Source organism: Rhyacophila brunnea, unplaced genomic scaffold (assembly GCF_057557595.1).
Source record: "Rhyacophila brunnea isolate RB1 unplaced genomic scaffold, BYU_Rbru_1.0 scaffold_12, whole genome shotgun sequence".
Lineage (NCBI taxonomy): Eukaryota > Metazoa > Arthropoda > Insecta > Trichoptera > Rhyacophilidae > Rhyacophila > Rhyacophila brunnea.
Window position 1 is genome coordinate 27,658,769 of NW_028232774.1, and position 23,076 is coordinate 27,681,844.

Sequence of the window (23,076 nt, forward strand, 5' to 3'; positions counted from 1 at the left end):
TTTTGAAATGAAAGCTAATGAAAGAGCTCTCTACTTTGATCTAGGATGAATTTTTTTTCTTGGGTTGCGAAACCAACTCTTACCTTAATTTGGGTTATCGTTCGTTTGGGTATTCGTTAAAGGTTAAGAAGCTCTTTTAAAATGGCCCACCAATCAGTAGTTGAGTGTGTCAACCTCTGCCTCACATTAACTATAATTCATTCTTGATACTCTAGGTAACATTGCCTCGTGGGCGTCATAAGATTGTGATATTGGATGAGGCAGACAGCATGACGGAAGGGGCGCAGCAAGCCCTGCGGAGGACCATGGAAATCTACAGCAACACCACACGTTTCGCCCTCGCTTGCAACACCAGTGAGAAGATTATTGAGGCCATACAATCAAGATGTGCAATGCTGCGCTACTCCAAATTGACGGATGCTCAAATATTGGCTAAGGTATCAATAGTTTTTCCATTTTCAGACTATTTTCATTGCATATCTGACAATTGAAAGATAATTCGCAGTTTAAGAGCGAAAAATAATTCTACTTTTTCTCAGTGAAAACTCTCTTTTACCGCACTCTGTATCTATTACTCTAGCTGTGAAGCGTAGACTTTTTTAAAAATTTCCAATGGGTTGAGCAACCGCTTGCAACTGATCTTCGTAAAACGTTTCTTAAGATACTTCTACACTGGCCGTCCATATTATGCTCATTTACTTATTGTGTAGTCCAAGCTATGTATTTGATTTAATCTGTGATGTTACACCACCACACTCATTAGGTATGTTTTTACTGTGGTGAGGTGGTTGTCATAGTTACGCCGGGAGTGTCCCAGCAGCAAGTTTCCTCGATCATGGTTGGTGTGTATTAGAGTGTGTGATTCCTATTTTGATCTTACTTGTGCTTTACTTACAGGTAATGGAAGTATGTAAAAAAGAAGATTTATCTCATTCTGAAGATGGTCTGGAAGCTGTCGTGTTCACTTCGCAGGGCGACATGAGACAGGCGCTCAACAATCTGCAGTCCACCGCAAACGGCTTTGGTCACATCAACGGAGAAAACGTCTTTAAAGTCTGTGATGAGCCTCACCCACTTCTTGTGAAAGATATGCTCGAGTTGTGCAGTAAAGGAGACATACATAAAGCATACAAGGTGAATTATATTGTACATACCCAGTGACTAGAAATCCTCAATGAGTGTTTTAATTAATGGAATCACTGAGTAGAGGCTGAGCTGAATTCAATTAGGACTCTGTATATCGATTTGTCAGTACAAAAGGGTTTGAAATAATCTTTCTTCCCGCTCGTTCCCTCATGGCTGAGGATCTTGACCACCCACATACAGTTATGTTCTGTGCGACTAGAAACTCTCAACCCCTCCCGGTCTTCTGCTTCTCCCAAAGCAAAGTGAAGGCAGTCCCCAGTATGCTCCTTCACTCGGTCGCTTCAGTGCGCCGACGCCTTTCCTCTGCTTCGCCTTCCTTGGAGACTACCGAAAACCACCAGTCTCTCCAAGTTATCTGGTTCACGTCAGTGGCAAAAGGTGGAGGTAGGCTGTGGAGGTCCAACATAATATGTAAGAACTGTCATTGAGAAAAAATCAAATTCATTCCTTGGTTGAGATATCCTATAATCTTCGATTATTATTTGAATGTACATTTATCAAGGATGCTAAACCATAATGATTAATTCATGGGGTTAGATTATTTTTGTTTCAAATTGCTCTTCTGTAAAATTGCAAATTGTCTTTACTGCCCTTCTGGTTTAGCGCAGTCTATATATTGCTGTATTTTGGCGAAGTATCATACTAGTGTGAATAGTAAAATTTTGAGACATGCATTGTGGTCTTGATAATATGTAATTTTCCACTATTCCCATTTCTGAGAAGGGCTTCAGTAAATTTTGTTTGAAAATATTGTAACAAAGGATTCTATAATAGTTGTTTGATTAATAATAATCATTTATATATCTTTAAAGGTTTCTTCTAATTCTGTTTTTCAGATAATGTCAAAATTATGGAAGCTCGGTTATGCAGCGGAAGATATAATTGGAAATGTGTTCAAGGTTTGCAAAAACTTGAATATAGACGAGAATTTAAAACTGGCTTTCATCAAAGAGATTGGATTTACTCACATGAGAATCATCGAAGGACTCGGTTCCTTACTGCAGATGTCAGGTCTCTTGGCAAGACTGTGCCACGTGGCGAAGGGAAATGCTCCTATTATTTAAATTAAAGCTTAATTTCTTTTATGTACTGAAAGTATTTTTTTACCAATAAAAAATTATCCATTTTGTAATTAGTGTCCATTTTAATTCATTAATACCTTCGCTGGTACGCCATATGTAATTCGTATATTATGTACTAGTGAGACTTCTCTTAATCACCATGTTGTATATCATTATATAATAAGATTCCCCTTAAAAAAACAGGAAGCATGACTCATACATAACCACTAATCACAACAATAACTATGTCGCAGATAGGATTTTTCATATTGTTCGTGCAGAGTATCTCCAAACATAGCATGTCGGCCGAAACACCATGCACTACAGAATACACACTGCCTTCAGCTAATTGTCACGACTGAAGACCGCCTGTACCAAAAGTGATTATCGTGTGCACGTGACATTAGTGTCCTAGACCTGCTTTTTTTTTTTATAAACATAATTTTGAGCTTTTGTGATTATTTCTCAGTAGGTAATTAGAATTGGAATCCAGTGTTAACCACTTGACTGTTTATCCCGAGTGTGACTCGGGCACACGTTTTCTTCGCACACTGACTAGCCCGAGTCTGACTCGGGCGTTTTTTTTATCAACTTGACAGGAATGTTTATCACAAGCTACATTCGGGAAGATCGTATTTCAACTTGTCACACAGTTTATTATTTGTTTTGACTGGTATTTGAGTGATATATGAGCCATATGACATAATAAAAGCTTTATTTACTGCCGGGCAGAGCGGGCCTGATTAGTCAATGACTTCATTGTTCATTCATAGTTATTTTTGTGTTAGGTATGTCGCATGTTATTGTAATTTGAATTTAGTTACTTTTGTTATTTTTGAGCACATTTTAGAAGTAAGTTCGTAAAATTAAGTATATATTATTTATATTTATTAGCTTCATTTTAGTTACCAACCAATACCATCTACGGCGAATAAAGAAAGGCCTACTAGACGTGCAAAGTATGCTGCTCACATATGAATGAAAATGACAAACGAATACGGAATGAGACGAAATTGTGATGTAGGGTTGTGTATTGAATTTTTCAAAATTTACCATACTAAAAAGACTTCCGTAAAATTTTAAACATAAACCTACATATCTGTTGTGATAAAAAGTAAAAAAACATGTAAACAATTTATAATAAAACGTTAAAAGAAAATTTGACATTTTTCATAAAATTTTAAATATTGTAAAAAAGTGTTAATTTAATGTGAAAAAAAGTAAAACAAACGTAAGAATAAAATTTTTAATAAATTGTTTATAAAATGTTTAAAAACATATATGACAATTTTTAGACACTCTCACCAAAATATAACTGGGAAGTGGTTAAATGTATGAGTTCGTGTCCGGAAACTTGTATGTATTGTCATCAAATATATCCTCCCCCTCAAAGTATGCCTCAAATCACACATCAGAACTCCATTCCAAATCAGTAATCTAACCACAAATTTAAAAACATCATTAGAATATCCCTGACGAAAGTTGAAAAGCCCTACCTTATAAACAATATTACAAATAACATTTCGTAAGCGATCTTCGAAAAGAGCACCCCGACTACCTGGACTCAGTCAAGGTCGAAGTCGCCGGCATTATTTTTTTTAGCCAAACCTTCCCCTTGTTCTGCAACCGCATGGTTTCGCCATCTATTAGGAGGGATGCATTTTTTCAAAAATAATATAAGAGGCCAGTATTGACACGACTATGGCGTCGAGATAAACAACGGTCTGTCGCCGTCAGGCCTCGGACAATGGAATTACAAATCTTAGCATCTCGTTCGCGCGTCGTAAAAATAAAACTTCTCAATTAATAAATAACAAGTACCCGTGAAACTTAATAAATAATGTGTAAACGCGGCTACGTGGCAATGTAGTGCAAACCAATCAAATGTTGCGTACCTTTAAGCAATCGACATGCGTAAACCCGCCAATTTGATGTATTTTATCTTAGTCATGCTGAACCTATGTATACCTTCATGGTATGACTTCAATGTTTTAGTGTAAATAAACCTGATTCCGCGCGGAATTATAACCTAAATTTCTGTGTTATGTTATAACTAATCCTGCCCGCCCATGATGTCACTCACTTCTCAAACCTGAAGTAATGCCAGATGAAGGATCTTACCAGCGTACAAGTGAGTCTTCCTTCTTCTAGGTATTAGTATGCAGTTCGCCGTATCACACTTCACCGTGAAATGTTTATCGGAAATATATGGTCGTACCAACCTCTTTGGGTCGTATAGTACTGACATAAAATTCATATCTAAATAAAACACGGTTCTTGTCAGTTTACACTTAACAGCAAACAAATTTTGAAAATAGCCGATATACTGGATTATTTGTTAGGTTAGGTTTTCATCCTTGAATTCATGAATTTTGCCAAAATCAGCTACGAAAATTGAGTTAATGTCCATATTGAATCTAATAAAATTGGAGACCGTATCTCTTTCCGTTAAGAAAGCTCACGGCGAACTGTGCCACAGTGAAATGTTTTACATATAATTTACATGTAACTGTATGAGTCTGTAGGATAAGGGTGGTTCGAATTAAGTAAGGTACCTAGGAAAGGGTTTAATAAAGAATAAATAAAAACTCATTTTCTATCACAAACAGCACCTTTATGAAAACAACATTTACATATAACAATACAATATGTGTTATTAGCATATTATTGTAACATGTTTTATGTCTTAGCACAATACTTACTACATTATCCACAATGTTGGAATGATTTTGTCTTAAATAATTCAAAATCGTACAATGATTTCTTGGTAACAACTTGGTACAACATAAATGGCCCACCAACAAACAGAATAAACAATATAATTTTGGTGTATACAGATTCAATGGGATAGATAGACTAGTTAAGTAACTAAATAATGTCAGCTGGATAATTACAATAGGAATGCATAAATTTAATGTCATAATAGGGCTTTCAAAGCCGTATAATAGTCAAGCTGCAGCACTAAATTGCAAGATACGATGGTACTACTAGTAATTCTTACGACATTATCTTTCTTATCTTCGAATGTAATGCGGTAACTTGTTTGCAATAAATTAAGATTTTTAATTGCATATTTCGTTTAAATTAATTAATATTATTTCAATATGAAACAATCATCATTTTCTGCAAATAATTTACCATATTGCATTCGAAGTATGAACAATAACTATCGAATATAATAACTACGATTGAAATTTACAGTATCCTTGTAATAGCGGGCCTTGTATGGCTTCATTTAGTAGTAGTTAATGGGTTATATTATTATTAAAAAATATATGTAACACTTGAACCGAAAAGATCTTTTGGATTCCCTTGGTGCATAAGTCATATTATAGCGATTTATCGAGTTATGAAAAAAGAATATTGACTTTTACTAGGAAATAATATTATGCAGTAAGCTAAAAACTTGGTAACATTAGTTGAAAATATTTATAAAAAGAACCTTCAATTGACTATAGCATAATGGATAAAAGATACACAATATTATTTGCAATGTAAAATACTTGTATAAACATGACGTAACTGATGCATAGTAGCATGCCAAGTTTATATTTATATTACACAATATTATATAATATGTAAATGTTCTTTTAATACAGTAGAATCTTCCTAGATTAGCACTTTCAGAGCTGGAGAGAGGCGGGTGATCCATGTCCCGTGACTTGCGATAATATTTTCAGTAACTCTGGTCATGTTTTGCACAACTCGTAAAACTTGACACAAAACTTCATGTGTAGGAAATAGCAAAAACATGGGAAGAGTACTAATTTGAGTGGAGTGGGCTGTATGGTATCTTTGGACCCATCAATGACGCACAGTCAGGTTGGGTACGGAGATACAATGATGCGCTGTACTATATTAAGTAGTACTAAGTTATAGTCAACCATTTCGAAGATGGCTTCATAGCCCGAAACAGCTGCCAATGTAGATGATTCGGTTAAAGTAGTATTAACAAAAATAACTTTGTTTCAAAACCATTAATGGGCTGTAAACTTTATACAGGAGCATATCGCAGTTCATCAAATTGGATTACCTTAGGTGACTGGGCAATGTACACAGAATCAAAGAGTCATGCATGACGAAGAAACTTGTATTTGAAAACCTGGTCGACTTCATAGAAGATGGAGGCAGTGGTTCTCATCCCACCAGCGCTTTACAGAATAATATTTCAAAAATGTATTTATAAAATTGGTTGAATACACATGACTTACAAATATCGAAGCCAGTGACAGATGTAAATTTGTATTATTTTTAAATTAATACATAATACCTATGTACTAAAATGTTCAAATGTCTTTTATTAAATGGACTTGTCTATAAATAAATTGATCCATTTTTTTAGTAAATCAAATTTAGCTTTAATTTTTTCAACCACAACAAAAGTGAAATGTGCGGCCACAGTTAAATTTCACGTGAGAACCACTGTGCTAGACGCAAAGAGCCACATTATTGTAGCGTAAGGAAGAAGCACATATATGTTTTTACACATTTCCGTGTTTTTTATTATTCAGTTTTCCATACATTCCAGTAATCTGGCACCATCAGGATGTATATGCTGCCGGCTTAGTGCGATTCTACTGTAATTACATATATATCAAGTTTGGATATTATATAATAAACTTGCCACCCGTACTAGAAACAAAATTTGTGTATTTTTTTAATGAGAAACAAAATTCTATGGCTGAATCTTGTGCATTTTAGAACTAATTTCTAATTATTGATGTGAATGAAATGTAAAGCTACGAAAACACAAGCAATTTTTTATTTATATCGTTAGTTTAAGCATAACTACATATTATTATTTATTAAAAGGACTATAATAGCCTGCAACATCTAGACCGACAGGATGAGCACAGACAAGGAAGTTTAAGCTCAGCTACCAGTACATCAAAGTTCCCCCTGTAGTCTCACACGTGAAAGTGGGGCGACTTCATTAGGCAGGTCATGTCTCAAGGATGGAAGACACCCAACCACTAAAGAGGCTTCTCTTCAACAGACCAGAAGAAAAAAGGAGGGTCGGGAGACCTAGACTGCGGTGGCTGGACTGTATAGAAAGAGACACAGCATCCCTGAGACTAAGGTGGTGGAGGGAGTTTGCGGCAGACAGAGGGGAATGGAGACATTTCCTGGAGGCGGCCAAGACCCACATTGGGTTGTAGTGCCGATGATGATGACCAGTACATCAAAGTGTCACCATCTTATGAACGTTCAAGCTTTAGTAGTCTGAATATCATTTCTCATTTCATTAGAGCAGTGATTCCCAAGTGCGTACCGATCAGGCCCAATCAGAGATCGTATTGTGATAATTTAAAAAAAATATGCAACTTGACATTTTTTTCGTATTAGGAAAAATAATTAATCATGGTTTTACGTAATCTATCAATAGAACAATGAAGTATTTTCGTGTGATGATTAGTACTGAACAAATAAAAAATAAATACAAAAAACCATTACTGAATCTACACACAGTTTGCTTGTATACAGTATGCTAAACATTCGTGAAAATTTTAATAACGTTTTTATCTCTATTGAACATATCAGCCGGGTATTTCCCTGATATTTCGCAAAACATTTTATGGATTCCTTCATCCAAAAAAGTTGGGAATCACTGAATTAGAAGAAATAATTTGTTCATTGATATCATATTATAATAGTATTAAGGAATCCTATTTATTATATTGTTGGAAGTAAGCCTAGACTTTATTTCTTTTTGATTGTTTACTAATTTCTTCATCTTCTATACTATTCTGCGTGCTCTGCGTTTTCTTATCTTTGGATGTTTTTTTGCTGTTCTTTGTTTTGACTTCTGATCTTTCGGGCTGGATTTCATCTGTAGACTCTTTTGTTGTGTCAATTATGGTGTCTTGGTCTTTCGGCAAGGAAATCTTTTCTTTCAAGACTTCACGAATTGCGTCGATGAGGTGAAGGGGCTCGCCAATGGATATCTTCCCTCCTGAAAATTGAAATAAAGTTTCTTTTACCTGTTCCTAATACCCCGTTTACACGTGCATAGATTTACCGCTGACAGTATGTATTATCGCGGCCATAACAAGAAAATACATATGTAGCGAGTACCCCTGACTAATAATTTGTACCTAATACAATGGTCATGGTGTGGTAATTTTTTGTTCTTAGCTGACGATTATAACTACAACCATTAATGCAGAACTATCCGTCTTAACTAAGACGGTCTTTGCGATAGACTCCATCCAGAGTCGCTAATGTAGCCTGTCTTAGTTAAGAGCGTGTTCTCTATGGTTGACCGTATCTTAACGAGCTTCGTTTGCTTTTTCTATAGAAAATAGTACCATATTTTAAATTTCTCCTTTACTAGTTTGGGTAAAATTATTTTTTAATTGTTTAATGACAAAAATAATATGACAACTGTACAATATAAATGCAATAACTATAAATACACAATTAATATTTAATTATAATATTTTTATGTTTCCGTTATCAGTTTTCTTTTGTCACAATAACACTGGTCAATACTCCGTGATTTGTGACATTTGCAACCAAGCTTATTGTAAAATAAAATTTTAATATAGAAATAATCTTTCCTTCCAAAATACACGTCTGTTATCTATGGATATATTAAAATAGTAACAGCAGAAGAAAAACGAAAACAAACAAAGCAGATTTTAAAATAGAACAAAAGAGTGCCGCATACTTTAGAGTAGAATTGCCAACCCGTATATTTAAAGTGGCAATTACATTATAATCACGTCATATGCTGTTTAGTTTTTATGCAAATTTAGTCTATGGTATTGTCATTCCGCAGAATATTTTGAATGATCACTATCTCTATAAATTCAATGATGGAGAGTGCCAACACTAATGTGTATTTTGAATTACTATTCATTATTCATGTTAATTTCAACTAATTATAACAGTTTCGTAACAGTTTATGTGTGCGTGCGTTAAAATTACTTGCGATATTGCATCCATAGATAATATTTTGAACAGAACCCAACCAGCAGACCATAGATAATAGACGTAAAAACCAGACATAGATAATAATTTAATAGAAAACCACTAAAAGCAAAGAACATGTGATTTTGACGCGAGTCGAAAATGTGTAGGCCTGCAGAAAATAGAAGAAAACGTTCACTGACTAGTGGGGTTCATGATGTAGCACGATACTTGAGAGGTGACCTCATTGTTGTCTGGCAATTTTGCTTTTTGAAGCATAAGTGTCATAGACTATGCAATGTTTAATAGCATGGTGAAAAAAACCGAAAAACTGAAGACAGATATGGCCCTATAATTAATAGTCTTCACTCATTGTGTGTTAAGCGAGACACTAACCTTTATTGCAATCGTGAATGATTATAGTAGTAAAGATTTTATCATAAAATAATATGAGTAACAGAAAATTTAAACAGGTTATTAAAAACTAGTACCAAATGAAAGTCTAGAAGTTTTATATCAATAACTTTAATGCCCAACATTTCAAATAAACAATATCACAATAGTTATGTATTTCGAGGTGGAATTTAATAACAAAATAAATATATTATAATAATAGTTATTCTCTATAATTATTCTCCTTTCCTATTCTATTAGCTATCCAAATATCTTTCTCTTAAGTTTTTTAAGGAGTCCCTCGTTTGAGACCGGTTCAGAAGTATTATTCCAATTTTCAGTTGCAGTATGCTTAGGAGTCTGGTGAATTTCATTTTGCTCTGTTTGTCTAGAACTTTTTGATCCCGAGACTTTGTTTTTGTCTTCAGAGGAAGTGGATGATTGTTTAGATCCTGAAGATTGAAAACGAAAATGTATTAAACGGATGAATGTGTTTCACTGTCATGTAAAATCTCCAGGTAATGTAATTTTATTATTTTACATGAAAACCGAGTAAGTACATAACAATTAAACTACGAAAAGTGTGAAGGATTTTATTAGTTTGTAACAAAATTTTTCATTCAATCCTGTGGCATTATAGGTTTTTCCATATAAGTAAATATTTAATCTATTTTCAAAGTCCTATTATATATTAATTTTATAAACTCACACACTTTGTTTCTCTACATGCATCATATTGCTTAAGGCTGAGATGCTGATAGACTGTAACCAATCACTAATTTGCTACTTATCGCGTGATTAGTATTGCGAATGAGCGCGAGCCACTTGGATGCAACAATATGTGCATGAAACAGATAACCTGCAACTAACAACTGTCACATTATAACCAGAAATTAAATAAATAGTTTTTAATGTCATTAACATTAACTAAAGAAAAAATATTGTGGGTATTGATTATATATACTACGCAAATACGAAAGACTAGGAGTATTCGATATGTCCTAATATTTACATCTACTTATGTACACAGACAACATCTTATAGTCCCCACAGCCCTCGTGAACACGAATATCATTGTCGCTTTACCTCCACGGATTGTTTAATATAACATTTTAAGGACAAAAAAAATATTTCATCATGTATCACAGATAGAATATTCATTTCTGCAAATGACATGCCATAAAAATTTGACTATAATACAATATACAAATCAATAAAATAAATGGCATTGTAGGTATACCATATCTACGATGACTCAACTCTTTTAATTAACTACTAACAAAGCAACCGTTAAATTTATAATGTACAGTTTTCATAGTTATGGCATTGTATGTCAATTAAAAAATATTTTCATGATTAACGCGCATTCGAAACAAAAAAAATAATTACAAGATAAAAAGAACTTTTTATATACGTTTTTAAATTTTCTGTTGAATTATATAAACTTGACTTGACTAGCTTAAACAATCAAAAAAAATTGTATTTGATAGAAATAATACTGAAATGTCATTTTGACACTCATTGATTTCCTAGCAACTAATAATAGTGGATTGGATTACGGATTTCTCCCGAAATAACTTTTCATACGAAACAGAATTAACTGAAAATGAATTTAATTCTACTTAAAGATGGCTAAAAGTATTAAAAAAATGCATTGGCATCGTGTTCTGATATATTCTAAAAGTTTCAACTGTCTAGTTAATCGGGAAGTTAATTAAAAATCAATTGCAAGATTTGTACCGGACAAACAACCACCGGACAAATAAGAATACGACCTAATTAAAACGTTGTAAAAATAGCAAGAGTGTTAAGAATCAAAACATCCATGATATTATCTCAGATGATCATTTTTGATGTACTAAATCTAAACTAAACTTACATCTGTATCGAAACTTCTCTGCTGAGCCAATTATTGAATGTCATGATTCTTTTCCAATGGCAAGCATAATTTTTGAAATTTTATTTTTTGGTCAAATGAAAATAATTGGCACAGATAGACATCTTGCATCTTTGGCACTGATGCCCTGACTAGTAACTACGTGGAGGAGAAAATAATGCAATGTCTCAACGATTTAATTTCTAAACTCGTCACAAATAAAACAGCTAAATACTATTACAATATAGTAAGTAAAAACATAGATGATTGCTGTTTATTTATTCAATATTTCTATTCAATTCCTTTGACATGGCTTTTAAAAAACGAAAATTCGAATATTTTTTTAGTTATATACTATTTTCGGAAATATTTAAACATACAAAAAATATTGAGTTCTGTTCATGGACATACATAGTTTACTATGCAACAGTGGCGAAGGGTGGAGGTAGGCTGTTAAGATTCGCTATAAATAGTGCACACTAAACTTTTTTAGTCATATGTATTTGTTTTTATTGAACTAAAACTACAATTTACAGATGGTGTTAGTAAATTTTTTAAAAATCAATTAAACCCTGCCTAAACGAAACCATAATAGTTTTGGTCTAATTTGGGCAATACAACAAAATTGTGCACACTTTTTCATTCATAGTTATTTGTTTTCGTTGGATTAAAAATACATATTACACATATTGTTGGTTATTTTTTTTAATTCATTAAGCCCTGGCTAACCAAACTATAATAAATAAAAAAGGTACTGTTCGGTTATACCGGAGCCAGCGGAAAACGCATTTTGAAAATAGTCGATAAACTGGATTATTTGTTAGTTTGGGTTAGTTTAGGTTCGGTTAGGTTGGGTTAGGTTAGGTTAGGTTAGGTTTGGTTAGGTTAACCTAACAAATAATCCAGTTTATCGGCTATTTTCAAAATGCGTTTTCCGCTGGCTCCGGTATAACCGAACAGTACCATAAAAAATATTAGTATTTATAAAATATTCAAAGTTATGTATGATTTAATTGCATAATTTTAGATATTTTATAGATAGACATGTATTTTTTGACCATTATGTATTATGGCTTGGTTTCTCAGGGTTTAATTGAATTTTAAAAACTAACCAACACTATCTGTAAATTGTAGTCTTATTTCAATGAAAACATATATGTATGTCTGAAAAAGTTCAATGTGCTCTGTTTATGGCGGATCTTAACAGCCTACCTCCACCCTTCGCCACTGCTATGCAAAAAGGTGTCAACAAACTGAGTGATTTTTTGCGTTTCACTTAAGTTTCCACTTAACTGTGAGACACTAATTATATAGGTATTTAAATATGCTATTGAATTAACCATCAATTTCACAAAATTGTAAAAAAAAAACATAGGAAACAAAAAAAAGTTGGTTTCAAATAAAACAATTTTTTAATTGAGAAACAATTCATATATTATCTTTGCGATATAATATTTTCATATAATTCCAGTAAATTTTAACAATACTCAGGCTATCTCTACATCTTAAACAATAATTTGTGAAACTGTCAATTATTTTAATAAAATTACCATTGATAGTATATAATTCAAATGGGCATATTTAAATACATGAAATTGCACCAGATACAAGTCCTCTATCTGTCATTAAACACATTATCGTCAATGTGTATATGTGCAATATATTGAACATCGGATGGTTTACAGTTATACATTATACTGATCTAAAGTGACATGATTATTAGGCGTTGGCGTGATTTGAAGGAAAATGGCGACTGGTTAATTTGGCTGATCCCGTGCCATAAAAAGGAACTTCTACTTTTCGACAAGAGCATAGAGAACTGATTTTTTTAGGTAAGTGTACACAATGCAGTAAGTTTATGTCAGTGGCGAATTGTAGAGCTAGGCTCTTAACCCATTGGAGACAATCGGCGCCAATTGTCCTTAGTAAAAATGTTTTATTTTTTACATTTAGATGTTTCTTGAAACCCTCCAAATTTACCTACAAAAGTTGTAGCTGTTTTAGTAATCTTGTAAAATTTACTACAAAATTAAATCTGGCTGTTGGTCCAACATTTTTCCCATTTTAATCCGTCTTCAATGGGTTAAGATCTGACATAAATAATGCACACTAAGCTTGGTTAGTCTAACGTATTTATTTTCATCGACTAAAATGTGTAGATAGTGTTTGTTAGTTTTAAAATTTCAATTAAACTTGCCTAATCCAAGCCATAGTAGATAATAGTGAAAAAAATATTCATTTATATATAAAATTATGCACATTAAATAACACATACATACATAATTTTAGATATTTTATAGATAGAAGAATATTTTTATCGATTATGGTTTGTTTTGGCAGGGCTTAATTAAATTAAAAACTAACCTACATCATCTGTAATATGTCTTCTTAATTCAATGAAAACAAATGAAAAAGTTTGCACTGTTTTTGCCGCACTGCCCATAGCATACCTAAACTATTATGGTTTGGTTTAGGCATGGTTTAATTGAATTTAAAAAACTAACCAGCACAGTTCAATGAAAATAAATATGTTTGACTGACAAAGTTTAGTGTGCACTATTTATGTCATATCTTAACAGTCTACCTCCACCCTTCGCCACTGGTTTATATATTATACATATTTGCAGTGGCGAAGGGTAATGGTAGGCTGTTAAAACCCACCATAAATAGTGCAAACTAAACTTTGTCAGTCATGCGTATTTGTTTTCATTGAAATAAGACTTCTATTTACAGATGGTGTAGGTTAGTTTTTTAAATTCAATTAAATGCTGCGAAAACATTGTAGTTTTAGTTCAATAAAAACAACTACAAACAAAGTGTGCACTATTTATGGCGGATCTTAACAGGCTACCTCCACCCTTCGCTACTGCATATTTGTAAGAATTAAAATGTACATGGGTTTCTATTGTAATTTATTGGAATTGTAAAAATATCTGAACTAGTCAAAGATATTGTCATTTTAATTTAATTGTTCCAATTGTATGTTTTTTGTGAATTGTTTATGCTCGCCTACAATGTTCGGATTCTACGTACTTGGCAAAAATTACATTTTGCTTGTTATGTCACAGATCATGCATAGCACCAGCCTCGTTAAACAGAATCAGATAATAATGAGTTTATAATTCAATCCTTTAATAAAAGCTATATTGCAATCACTTCCGACAATTTTCGTAGTGTGACAGCACTCTTAGTAAAATTACATAACCATCTATTGCAGACGAGGCATATTGAATTTTTAGTTCTAAAAACTACTGTTATGTCGGAAAGTGCACTCTTTGCAACAGCCTCAGACTAGTAAAGTATTTTTCGGATTAAAAATATAAATTTAATAAACCATTTTTTTTTTTTATTCAATGAATAATTCACAAGATTTAAGAATGTAGCATTCTTTATTGAACATAAAAGAAAAAAAAGGAAGGATTCCGACCTGCATCCTTCGAATTCCGGTCAATGTGATTTACTTAATTAGGCGCAGATGGTTAAAAGTATATTTCTGAGTTGTTGCTAAACTGTGTATACTGAAATGTAAATTTTACCTTTCTGCATTACATCGTTAGGAACATTATTGTCGTATAAGAATTTTTCTCTTCATATACACTACCGAATGAAGCTAACAATAGACACTGTTGTTGAAGTATTGAAACGGTATTTTTTATGAGTAACAGCTGCTCATTGAACACTAAGCAACTAATCTAACTTTGAATTAGAATAATATGTTTTTCAAAAATAAAATATGGTAAAAATATAAATTCGTCGCACACTTGCAATACTCATGTTTTCAAAATGAAATTATTGAACACGTCTGCATACATATCATCTTCATAAGTTGTTCAGTCAACTGAACCCGGATTTAACAAACCTAATAGAGAAATCTAATGCAGATTCATGCATCGTGTAATTTGGCCTTTTGTTCTTTTTGGAACTTTTGTGTAGCCGTCCATGATTCAATGTTAGTATAATAGTCATGAGTGTATGTTGGTTCCCGGTCGTAGGTGTCTTTCTGAGTATCGTGCAAAATAAAAGCGATTAGAGAGATTGCCCCTAACCCCACGAAAAATGCTTTCTTATTTGTAGAGTATGTATCGATTAAGCTATCGATGAAACTTATTCCGCTAGATCTACGCTTGACATCGTCGGTACGATCTCGGTTCTCGTCAAATATTTTCTGTTTACCCTCCTTACGTTCCGTTGATGATTGAGATGATGTTTGCCTCTTACCATCTGTGTCGTACGTAATGCCATATATCTGCCCGGGCGTGTCCTCTTCTATTTCGGCGTACGCCTGCATCAGCGCCTTCTGTTTGGCTGACAGAGCTTTCGGAATGGCTATCTTAAGATGGACATAATGGTCTCCGTGACCGTGCGCGTTGACTCTCTTCATACCTTTACTCGACAAGCGGATCACCGCGTGAGATGAGGTTCCTGGCTGGACCTGAAAGGAAAAAAAAACAAATATTTATCTCATATTCCTAACTCTAGTACATTGATAACACGACAATGAAACATGTGTAATGCAGCTTCACTATTTTTTTTTTTAATGTATTATTTTCATGAATTTACATACATATTGCCGCATTGTTAATAGACTCCTCATTCTACCATTATGACAGCCATCCATATAATTGAAGGCCAACCACAAAAAACGATAAGGGCCACATTTTCATAATTTTGAATTTGTATTAAAGAAAAATTTAGAATTAACCATGTTCGTATTAACGGGATTTTCTGTAATTTACATAAAGTATATGGAGTTAGTGATCATGATGAATCAAAAATAATAGTAAAAATAAAGATTACAGAATGATCATGGTAGAACAATGACAAAAAGCACAATGACATGGTATTTATTTGTTGTTCAACTGAATGAGCTATAACAATATGTACCTATGTATTACATATTATATTATTATTCTTTATTAAAACTATTATTATTATGTATGTACCAATGTTCAGAAAAAATTGACAAAACCCAGTATGGTGAAGTTTCAGATTACTGACACACATCAATCAGGTCTTTCGATATTAGAGAGAAAAGTGTTTCGACATTGGCCGTTTATCATTGTTTTAGTCACTACAATTGGCTCTTGTTTCGTTAGAACTGAGGATTCCCTTTTCGAAATAGTATATACTTGCTGGCATCTGTCAGTTTCTTCCATTTGATATCAACCCAATTTTTAATGTAATGTTTTTTTATCTGAGTCTAATTAAATGATTTAAGCCAGCGATACTCAACCTGCGGCCTTTAAGCTTTTATGTGCGGCCCGAAACACATTTATTATCTGGAATTTCGTATATCTTGAGATTCATTTTGACTTTGACGCACAGATGGTGACACCCGAAGAGGATTGTCATTATGGTCCGCATCAGATCTGGTATAAGAGTGTTGCTGTTGCACACGATTAATTTAAAAAACACGCATAATTTTTAAAATCTGAAAAATGATTTGTAAAAAAGGGGGGTTTCATGATTTTTTTCGTCACACCAGTAGTGATGCGGCCCGCGTTACTTTACAAATATATGTATTTGGCCCGAAGAAAAAAAAGGTTGAGTATCATTGATTTAAGCCAATGGGTGACAAAAAATCATTATGTTATCGTTGTTTAAGGTAAGGTGGTTTTCAACACTTATGGCACCATCGATTTGTGAATATTTCAACCTTTTTAGTAAATCAAAACACATGTAGTGTAGGTACTACTGTCCAACAAGATCTTCTTGGCTACGAGTTAAAACTGTGAACTAACAAGCTCCACCCATTTTTAACCGCACTTCGATTATAGCGCCTTCCGGTTAGCGACGAGTTGTTCACGTGTTAAAACTGTGAACTAACAAGCTCCTCCTACTTTTAACCGCACTAGCGACTTCCGGTTATTGCCTAGATCTTCTTGTCGGACAGTATGTTAAAACGCCGGCAATTCAAAATTCGTCGTAGATCGAAATTTTCGCGAAAATTCATAAAATCTATGCTAGTACAGTGATTTGGAACAGTTTTACAAAATTGGAACAAAAAACGGTACTGTTCGGTTATAAGGAATACAGCGGAAAACACATTTTGAAAATACCCGATATACTGGATTATTTGTTAGTTTGGGTTAGTTTAGGTTAGGTTAGGTTAACCTAACAAATAATCCAGTATATCGGGTATTTTCAAAATGTGTTTGCCGCTGTATTCCTCATAACCGAACTGTACCCAAAAAACTTTTTTTTCATGATTTACTATTTTTGGCATACATTTTGTATTTCAATTTTCTGTCCTGTTGATTTTGAATTAACGGGGTTTTACTGTACTCACCATTCATTACCACATATATTTTGTTTTTAACTTTGTCCACTTCAGATCGCGCATAACATGGATCCCACATTATGAAGGTATTTATACAATCGTAATAAATTAGATTGAATAACATTGAATTTCATAGGTGCATGCAACATTTAAGAAAGTAATAAGAAAAATGATTCATATTGGAATATGCGATCAGCATCAGTTAAAATATCGATCATGATCCAGAGAATAGAAAAGATACGAATTATAAAAAACTCAGGTTAGGAAAACTACGTAAAAATTAACAAACCTGGATTGTATGATCTTCATAGAGACCCTGTATTCTGACAGCACCGCCCAGCATGGCCTGTGCCATTGATATCTGGAATTAATAGAAACAAATAAATTAATTTCAATACTCCAGAAGTGAAAGCAGAAAATCGTAACTTTGCAACACACAAATGTAATTATCAATTTTACCGTGCAGTCGGTATGTACATCGGATCCATCTCTTTTGAAGTAATTTGATTTGTCCACTTTGAATGTGATGAAGACTTCTTTGCTGCCGACAGCCATGCGAACTGTCTGCCCATCCTCGACGCCCGCCGGTACAGGAACTGTGATACGTTTTCTTTGGACCTGGAAAAGCACAATATGTTAACCATGACTATACTAAATAGGTAATTTGTTATCTTTTCATGCATACTCTCTTACAAGAGATAATAAATATTTAAATACAAATCGTTAATAAGATTACATATTAATGGCAGTCAGTAGATCAGCTCGACGGATAACTTAAGAGTCACAATCAAAACTGTCTAGCTAATTGGTTTTCAATTGGAAGTTATTAATTGAAGTGCCGTTTGTGTGGTAGAACTTCATTATAATGATTTTGATATAAAGTTATTTTTGTTAATCCTACTTGAGTCATTTGCATTGACAACTGTTCCTGGCTATAAACCTATCTTCAGAACGATAGACTATAACTTATATTGAAGATTCGGGCAATCTGTTTTCTATCTTGGATGGTTTTGAGAGCGAGAGGGTATATTATATCAATATCTTAATATCCGTTTCTCTTCTCATTCACAACAGTGGCGTTGTCCTCCAATACTTTATTTAGTTCATGTAGTTCATATGATACATTCTGAACAAATAAAAGATACAAAGAAAGAATCACTTACCGACTGGCCCTTTCCTTCGCATTCAATGCAAGGAAACTTGATGAATATTCTACTTCCATGACAATATCTACAAGCTGATCGCATTACGAATGGACCTATAAAATAGAAAAGTTCTACAATTAATACAGACAAAATTAAAATCAATTATTATTCGGAGAGAGAAAGACGATCAGTATTAATAATACAACTTATTATTTTACTCAATCTAGGTAGGTATCCAAACCGAGTTTTACATTTTTTTGTATGTATGCATAAAATAAATTATTGTGTTTGATGTAGTGTTGCAATTCAAATAGTACGGTCCGCCTGCAAGGGACACTCTATCTACGTTGTCTGCATATACGGAACTTTATTAAACCAAATTATTGAATTATTTAAACATAACATTAACTATGAATTTATATTGTGCAGTTTTCGGCTGAATGTATGAAAGCCTACCCGTCACATTCTGGCCGTTGCACAATGAAAACTATCAACCTTCACTTTTGACCATAGATAACCGCGACAACATAGTATTGAAAATAATGTCGTAAAAGTTTATAGTCACACGATTAGAAGACAAATTAGCCCCATCAAAATAGCCTTGATAGAACTGTTCACAACACTATTTCATTTGTATACCTTATTTATTGACTTAAGTATGCATTTTGAAATCTCTTCATAATATGTAAACACAGTTAGAAATATTTGAAAACATAACACAATACATTAATTTTAATAGTAGTGTGGGCTGCTTTGCCAGGGCTACTTTATTTTGTTAAGGCTAATTTGTATTCGAATCAAATGATTAGATATTTTTACAACAGTTGTCTATGGTCAAAAGTGGAGGTTGATAGCTTTCATTGTGTAGCGGCCAGAAATCTGATGGGTAGGCTTTCGTACGTTATGAACATTAAAAGATATTTAAAAAAATGGCAACACTTAACTGTTTTAAGTATTATTAAGCAAATAATAAATTAACAGTCAACTATTGAATAGATTTATTTATTTAGGTACATAATAATAAAATAACGTAATTCTGACATCTTTGCGTCTGAGTCAGAAGTCTCATAACGGACTTATATCTGTTATGAGATTGGGTTGTTCATCACACAAACTTTATTCAGAGAGTGAGAAAAAAGAAGGGGAGGAAAATTTTTTTTCTCTGTATCTAGAAAAATAGTACCTGTAGATATTGTCTCCATGCCTGTTCCATTGCAGTATGTACATCTGATGGCTTTAGTACCAGGCTCACACCTATTTCCTCCGCATTTGGTGCACGTGTCCACTACATTTAGGTTTATGTCTTTGTTCACGCCGCGGGCTGCTTCCGTGAACTTAAGATTCATGATAACCTGCGAAAAACAGAGGTGTGTTTATGACACTGATCAGTTCTCCAGTGAGCACCGGTGAAGACTCTTAGAGAAAGGTGAATACAACAGACAATAAAAGACATAGGTGCGTATGTTAAAAATGCAAATTTGATATTGATGTACTGTTGGTAAACACACACTGAAAATATAAACAAGAAATTGAATATTGAAGAATCACCTAAATACTGTATAAGCTGATTAAACCCAAACTAATGTGCCTCTGATGGCATATTTCTGCAAACCCAAAAACATGAATAATTGATAACATAAATGCATTCATATATTCAATGGAAATTTGTATTATCTAATTTATTAATGAAATAATTTTCACATACCTAGTTAAAAAAAAATAGATTTATCACTTTTATTTCTTAGAAATAGAACTTCAAACCTACATGATGATAGACTGATGGAAAATGGTATGCACCCTAAAACTAGATATCACGGAGTTGAGGCTTTCGAGATGTGTCTGTATAGAAGCATCCTCAAAATTCCTTGGACTAACAGAGAGATAAATATCGCCAGATTTCGTGGCTTAAGATTCTCCATGATTGGAACAAATGCAGCTCCGCCAAACTGTTCCGAGTAGCAGATGACAGACCAAAGATTACCCTGATGGTGGCCGACCTCCATTAGGGAATAGTATGATATGAAGAATGGAATATGCTGCAATTTTTTCTGATTGATACCAGGATCCAGTTAATTAATACGATAATAATATGTACTTCATTACAATGTCGAGATACATTGCAGATGCAAAGTAAAATGAATAATTTATTTCCATAGGATCGGTTCAGATTTTAGAAGTTTTTATTTGAAATTGCATTGGATCACATTTCCATTACAAAAATAAATGCATTCTTCACCGAGACTAATTTGATATAGAATAAATTCATTTTTTGTTCGAAGTAATTCTAGTCACATGTGGTTTATCGAATTTTATGATGTATGTGTTCATGGCTTGTTATTGTTCTGCATCCAGTCCAAATATTTCCATCTCCAACCATACAATTATTTGCTCAATATATTTTTGGCCATTACTTTGAAATTGCGCCGTAATTTCAAAAGACCGCTATAATAGCGAAAAGCTGTATAACGACAACCGTATAGTGGGATATAAGCATAACATACTCGTACAGCAATGTAGATTGTTATAATAATATGACTCACACTGCCATATGTGTAAAAACTATAAATCTAACAAAGTCACACAAAGATGGTAGAAGGCTTACTCACCTCTTGAGCTGCTCCAAAACCGAAAGTACTCTCCGCAAAGTCGTCAAAGGAGGTTGATCCTCCCTTGAATCCCGCTTCTCCAAATATCTTCCTGAAGAGTTCTTCTGGATCGACTGAACTCTTGAATTGCCAGTTTTGTGTGAAGTCTTGTGCTCCCCGTCTCCCTCCGCCCATGCCCATTTGCTCAGAAGTTGTTCCGTAAGTGTCATACTCTTTGCGCTTTGATTCATCAGATAGGAGCTTATTTGTTTGATACAAAAACAAGAAAAATAAAGTTAGTATGACTTATCAGTTTACCAATATATAAGTAAATAAAAACCGCACAACATAGAAAATTAAAATATTGTTTTTTTTATTATGTATTTAATGATTTATAACCTAGGCTAGATGCCTAAAGAGTTAACGACTTATAACAGAATACCTACAGTATGATATTAAAGGACAAATATTGATGCTTTTTACGTCCCTACTCATGACATGATATAAATTCTTATCAGACGGTAGATAATTGCGATGAAGGATCAAGGCCAAATGGCCTGTATGTTTTTTAATAAATTTTCTTTAGTGATGTTATTCAATAGCCATGAGATCATTTTGATGAAACATCTTCCTCTCTCTGCTCATTCCAGACGCAACCAATTCCGTAAAGTCGATTTTGCAAAGATGAGGGATACATATTATACGTAGTATTTTTCTATTCATGATATTATAGTATAATTATGTAGACAATTCCCAATTTGTGGCAGTTAAATAAAACAGGCCGGATTGACATTATTCTCTAAAAGTATACAAAGTTTACACTCACCTCGTAGGCTTCAGAGACTTCTTGAAACTTTTTAGCTGCATTGGGATCTTCTTTATTGGTGTCAGGGTGATATTTTTTGGCCAATTGATAATACGCTTTCTTTATGTCTTTGGCAGATGCATTTTTGGAAACACCGAGTGTTTGATAATAGTCCTTTTTAGCCAATATGCGTGTGGTGTGGAAGCTTCTATTAAAATTAGACCCATCTGAAAAGTAGTAAAAGTTTGAGGTTATCAAAACTGACGTCTGAATTATGTCTAATATTTTATTATCAAAAAATGTTAATCAATTATAATGAAAATATGATTATACAGAAAGTATATTTTAATGAGCAATTATAATTATTTAAGAATATAACCGCCTAATAACGTAAATGTGATGTAATATAAGCATGTAAACTTCACTTACGTTTTAGTACATTTCTATTACTATAAGATATGACGGCCAAGCCGGATATTTTAAATATATTGTCACAATCATGGCAATTCTGTATTAAACGACACGGGAGGTTTGCCACATTTCTTGATCTCAATAATCCGACGGCACTATTACCGAAAATCCCAATTATATTTCTTGGGGCCATGATTTTCTAGAAAGGAAAGAATTGCAAAGAGAAAAACTGAAAACTACCATAGATTCTATACAATCAAAATACTAAATTCATAGACACCAGAATAGATATTTAATTTGGAATAAAAATTAAAACATACTTATTTCAAATTTAATTTAGACAAAATCATTATAAATTCTTGATTCTCAAAATGCATACCTACCTAAATGTTTTTTCGTAATTTCCTTTTTGAGGGCCATGCACCGCGTGCATGTATGAATAGAACGTGTCCGTACCAATGG

General features: G+C 33.3%; 2 protein-coding genes across 3 annotated transcripts; one reads left to right on the forward strand and one right to left on the reverse strand.

The window, feature by feature from the left end:
- Positions 1-245: 245 nt before the first annotated feature.
- On the forward strand, positions 246-4,238 carry LOC147078026 (replication factor C subunit 2-like). The gene is made up of 3 exons (XM_085961127.1): positions 246-437; positions 898-1,134; positions 1,983-4,238. The coding sequence occupies exons 1-3, from the start codon at positions 270-272 to the stop codon at positions 2,208-2,210; spliced, it is 633 nt and encodes a 210-aa protein (XP_085817253.1). The 5' UTR covers positions 246-269; the 3' UTR covers positions 2,211-4,238.
- A 561-nt stretch (positions 4,239-4,799) lies between these two features.
- Positions 4,800-22,822, reverse strand: LOC147078027 (dnaJ homolog l(2)tid, mitochondrial-like). 2 transcript variants are annotated; one of them, XM_085961124.1, is made up of 9 exons: positions 22,633-22,822; positions 22,225-22,430; positions 21,420-21,659; positions 19,997-20,165; positions 18,832-18,926; positions 18,128-18,286; positions 17,958-18,029; positions 15,607-15,820; positions 4,800-8,160 (listed from the first exon to the last, which is right to left on the reverse strand). In XM_085961124.1, the coding sequence occupies exons 1-9, from the start codon at positions 22,805-22,807 to the stop codon at positions 7,901-7,903; spliced, it is 1,590 nt and encodes a 529-aa protein (XP_085817250.1). In that variant the 5' UTR covers positions 22,808-22,822; the 3' UTR covers positions 4,800-7,900. The 2 variants fall into 2 exon arrangements, with proteins under 2 accessions (XP_085817250.1, XP_085817252.1); XM_085961126.1 differs by lacking the exon at positions 4,800-8,160 and adding an exon at positions 9,629-9,964.
- Positions 22,823-23,076: the final 254 nt, after the last annotated feature.

Coding starts and splice junctions, on each gene's coding strand:
- LOC147078026 (XM_085961127.1), top strand. CDS start 270: ATGACGGAAGGGGCGCAGCAAGCCCTGCGGAGGACCATGGAAATCTAC. Junction 438..897: donor ATGCTCAAATATTGGCTAAG/GTATCAATAGTT, acceptor CTTTACTTACAG/GTAATGGAAGTATGTAAAAA. Junction 1,135..1,982: donor ACATACATAAAGCATACAAG/GTGAATTATATT, acceptor TCTGTTTTTCAG/ATAATGTCAAAATTATGGAA.
- LOC147078027 (XM_085961124.1), bottom strand. CDS start 22,807: ATGGCCCCAAGAAATATAATTGGGATTTTCGGTAATAGTGCCGTCGGA. Junction 21,660..22,224: donor AAGTCTCTGAAGCCTACGAG/GTGAGTGTAAAC, acceptor CAAACAAATAAG/CTCCTATCTGATGAATCAAA. Junction 15,821..17,957: donor ATGAAGATCATACAATCCAG/GTTTGTTAATTT, acceptor TTTTCCTTTCAG/GTCCAGCCAGGAACCTCATC.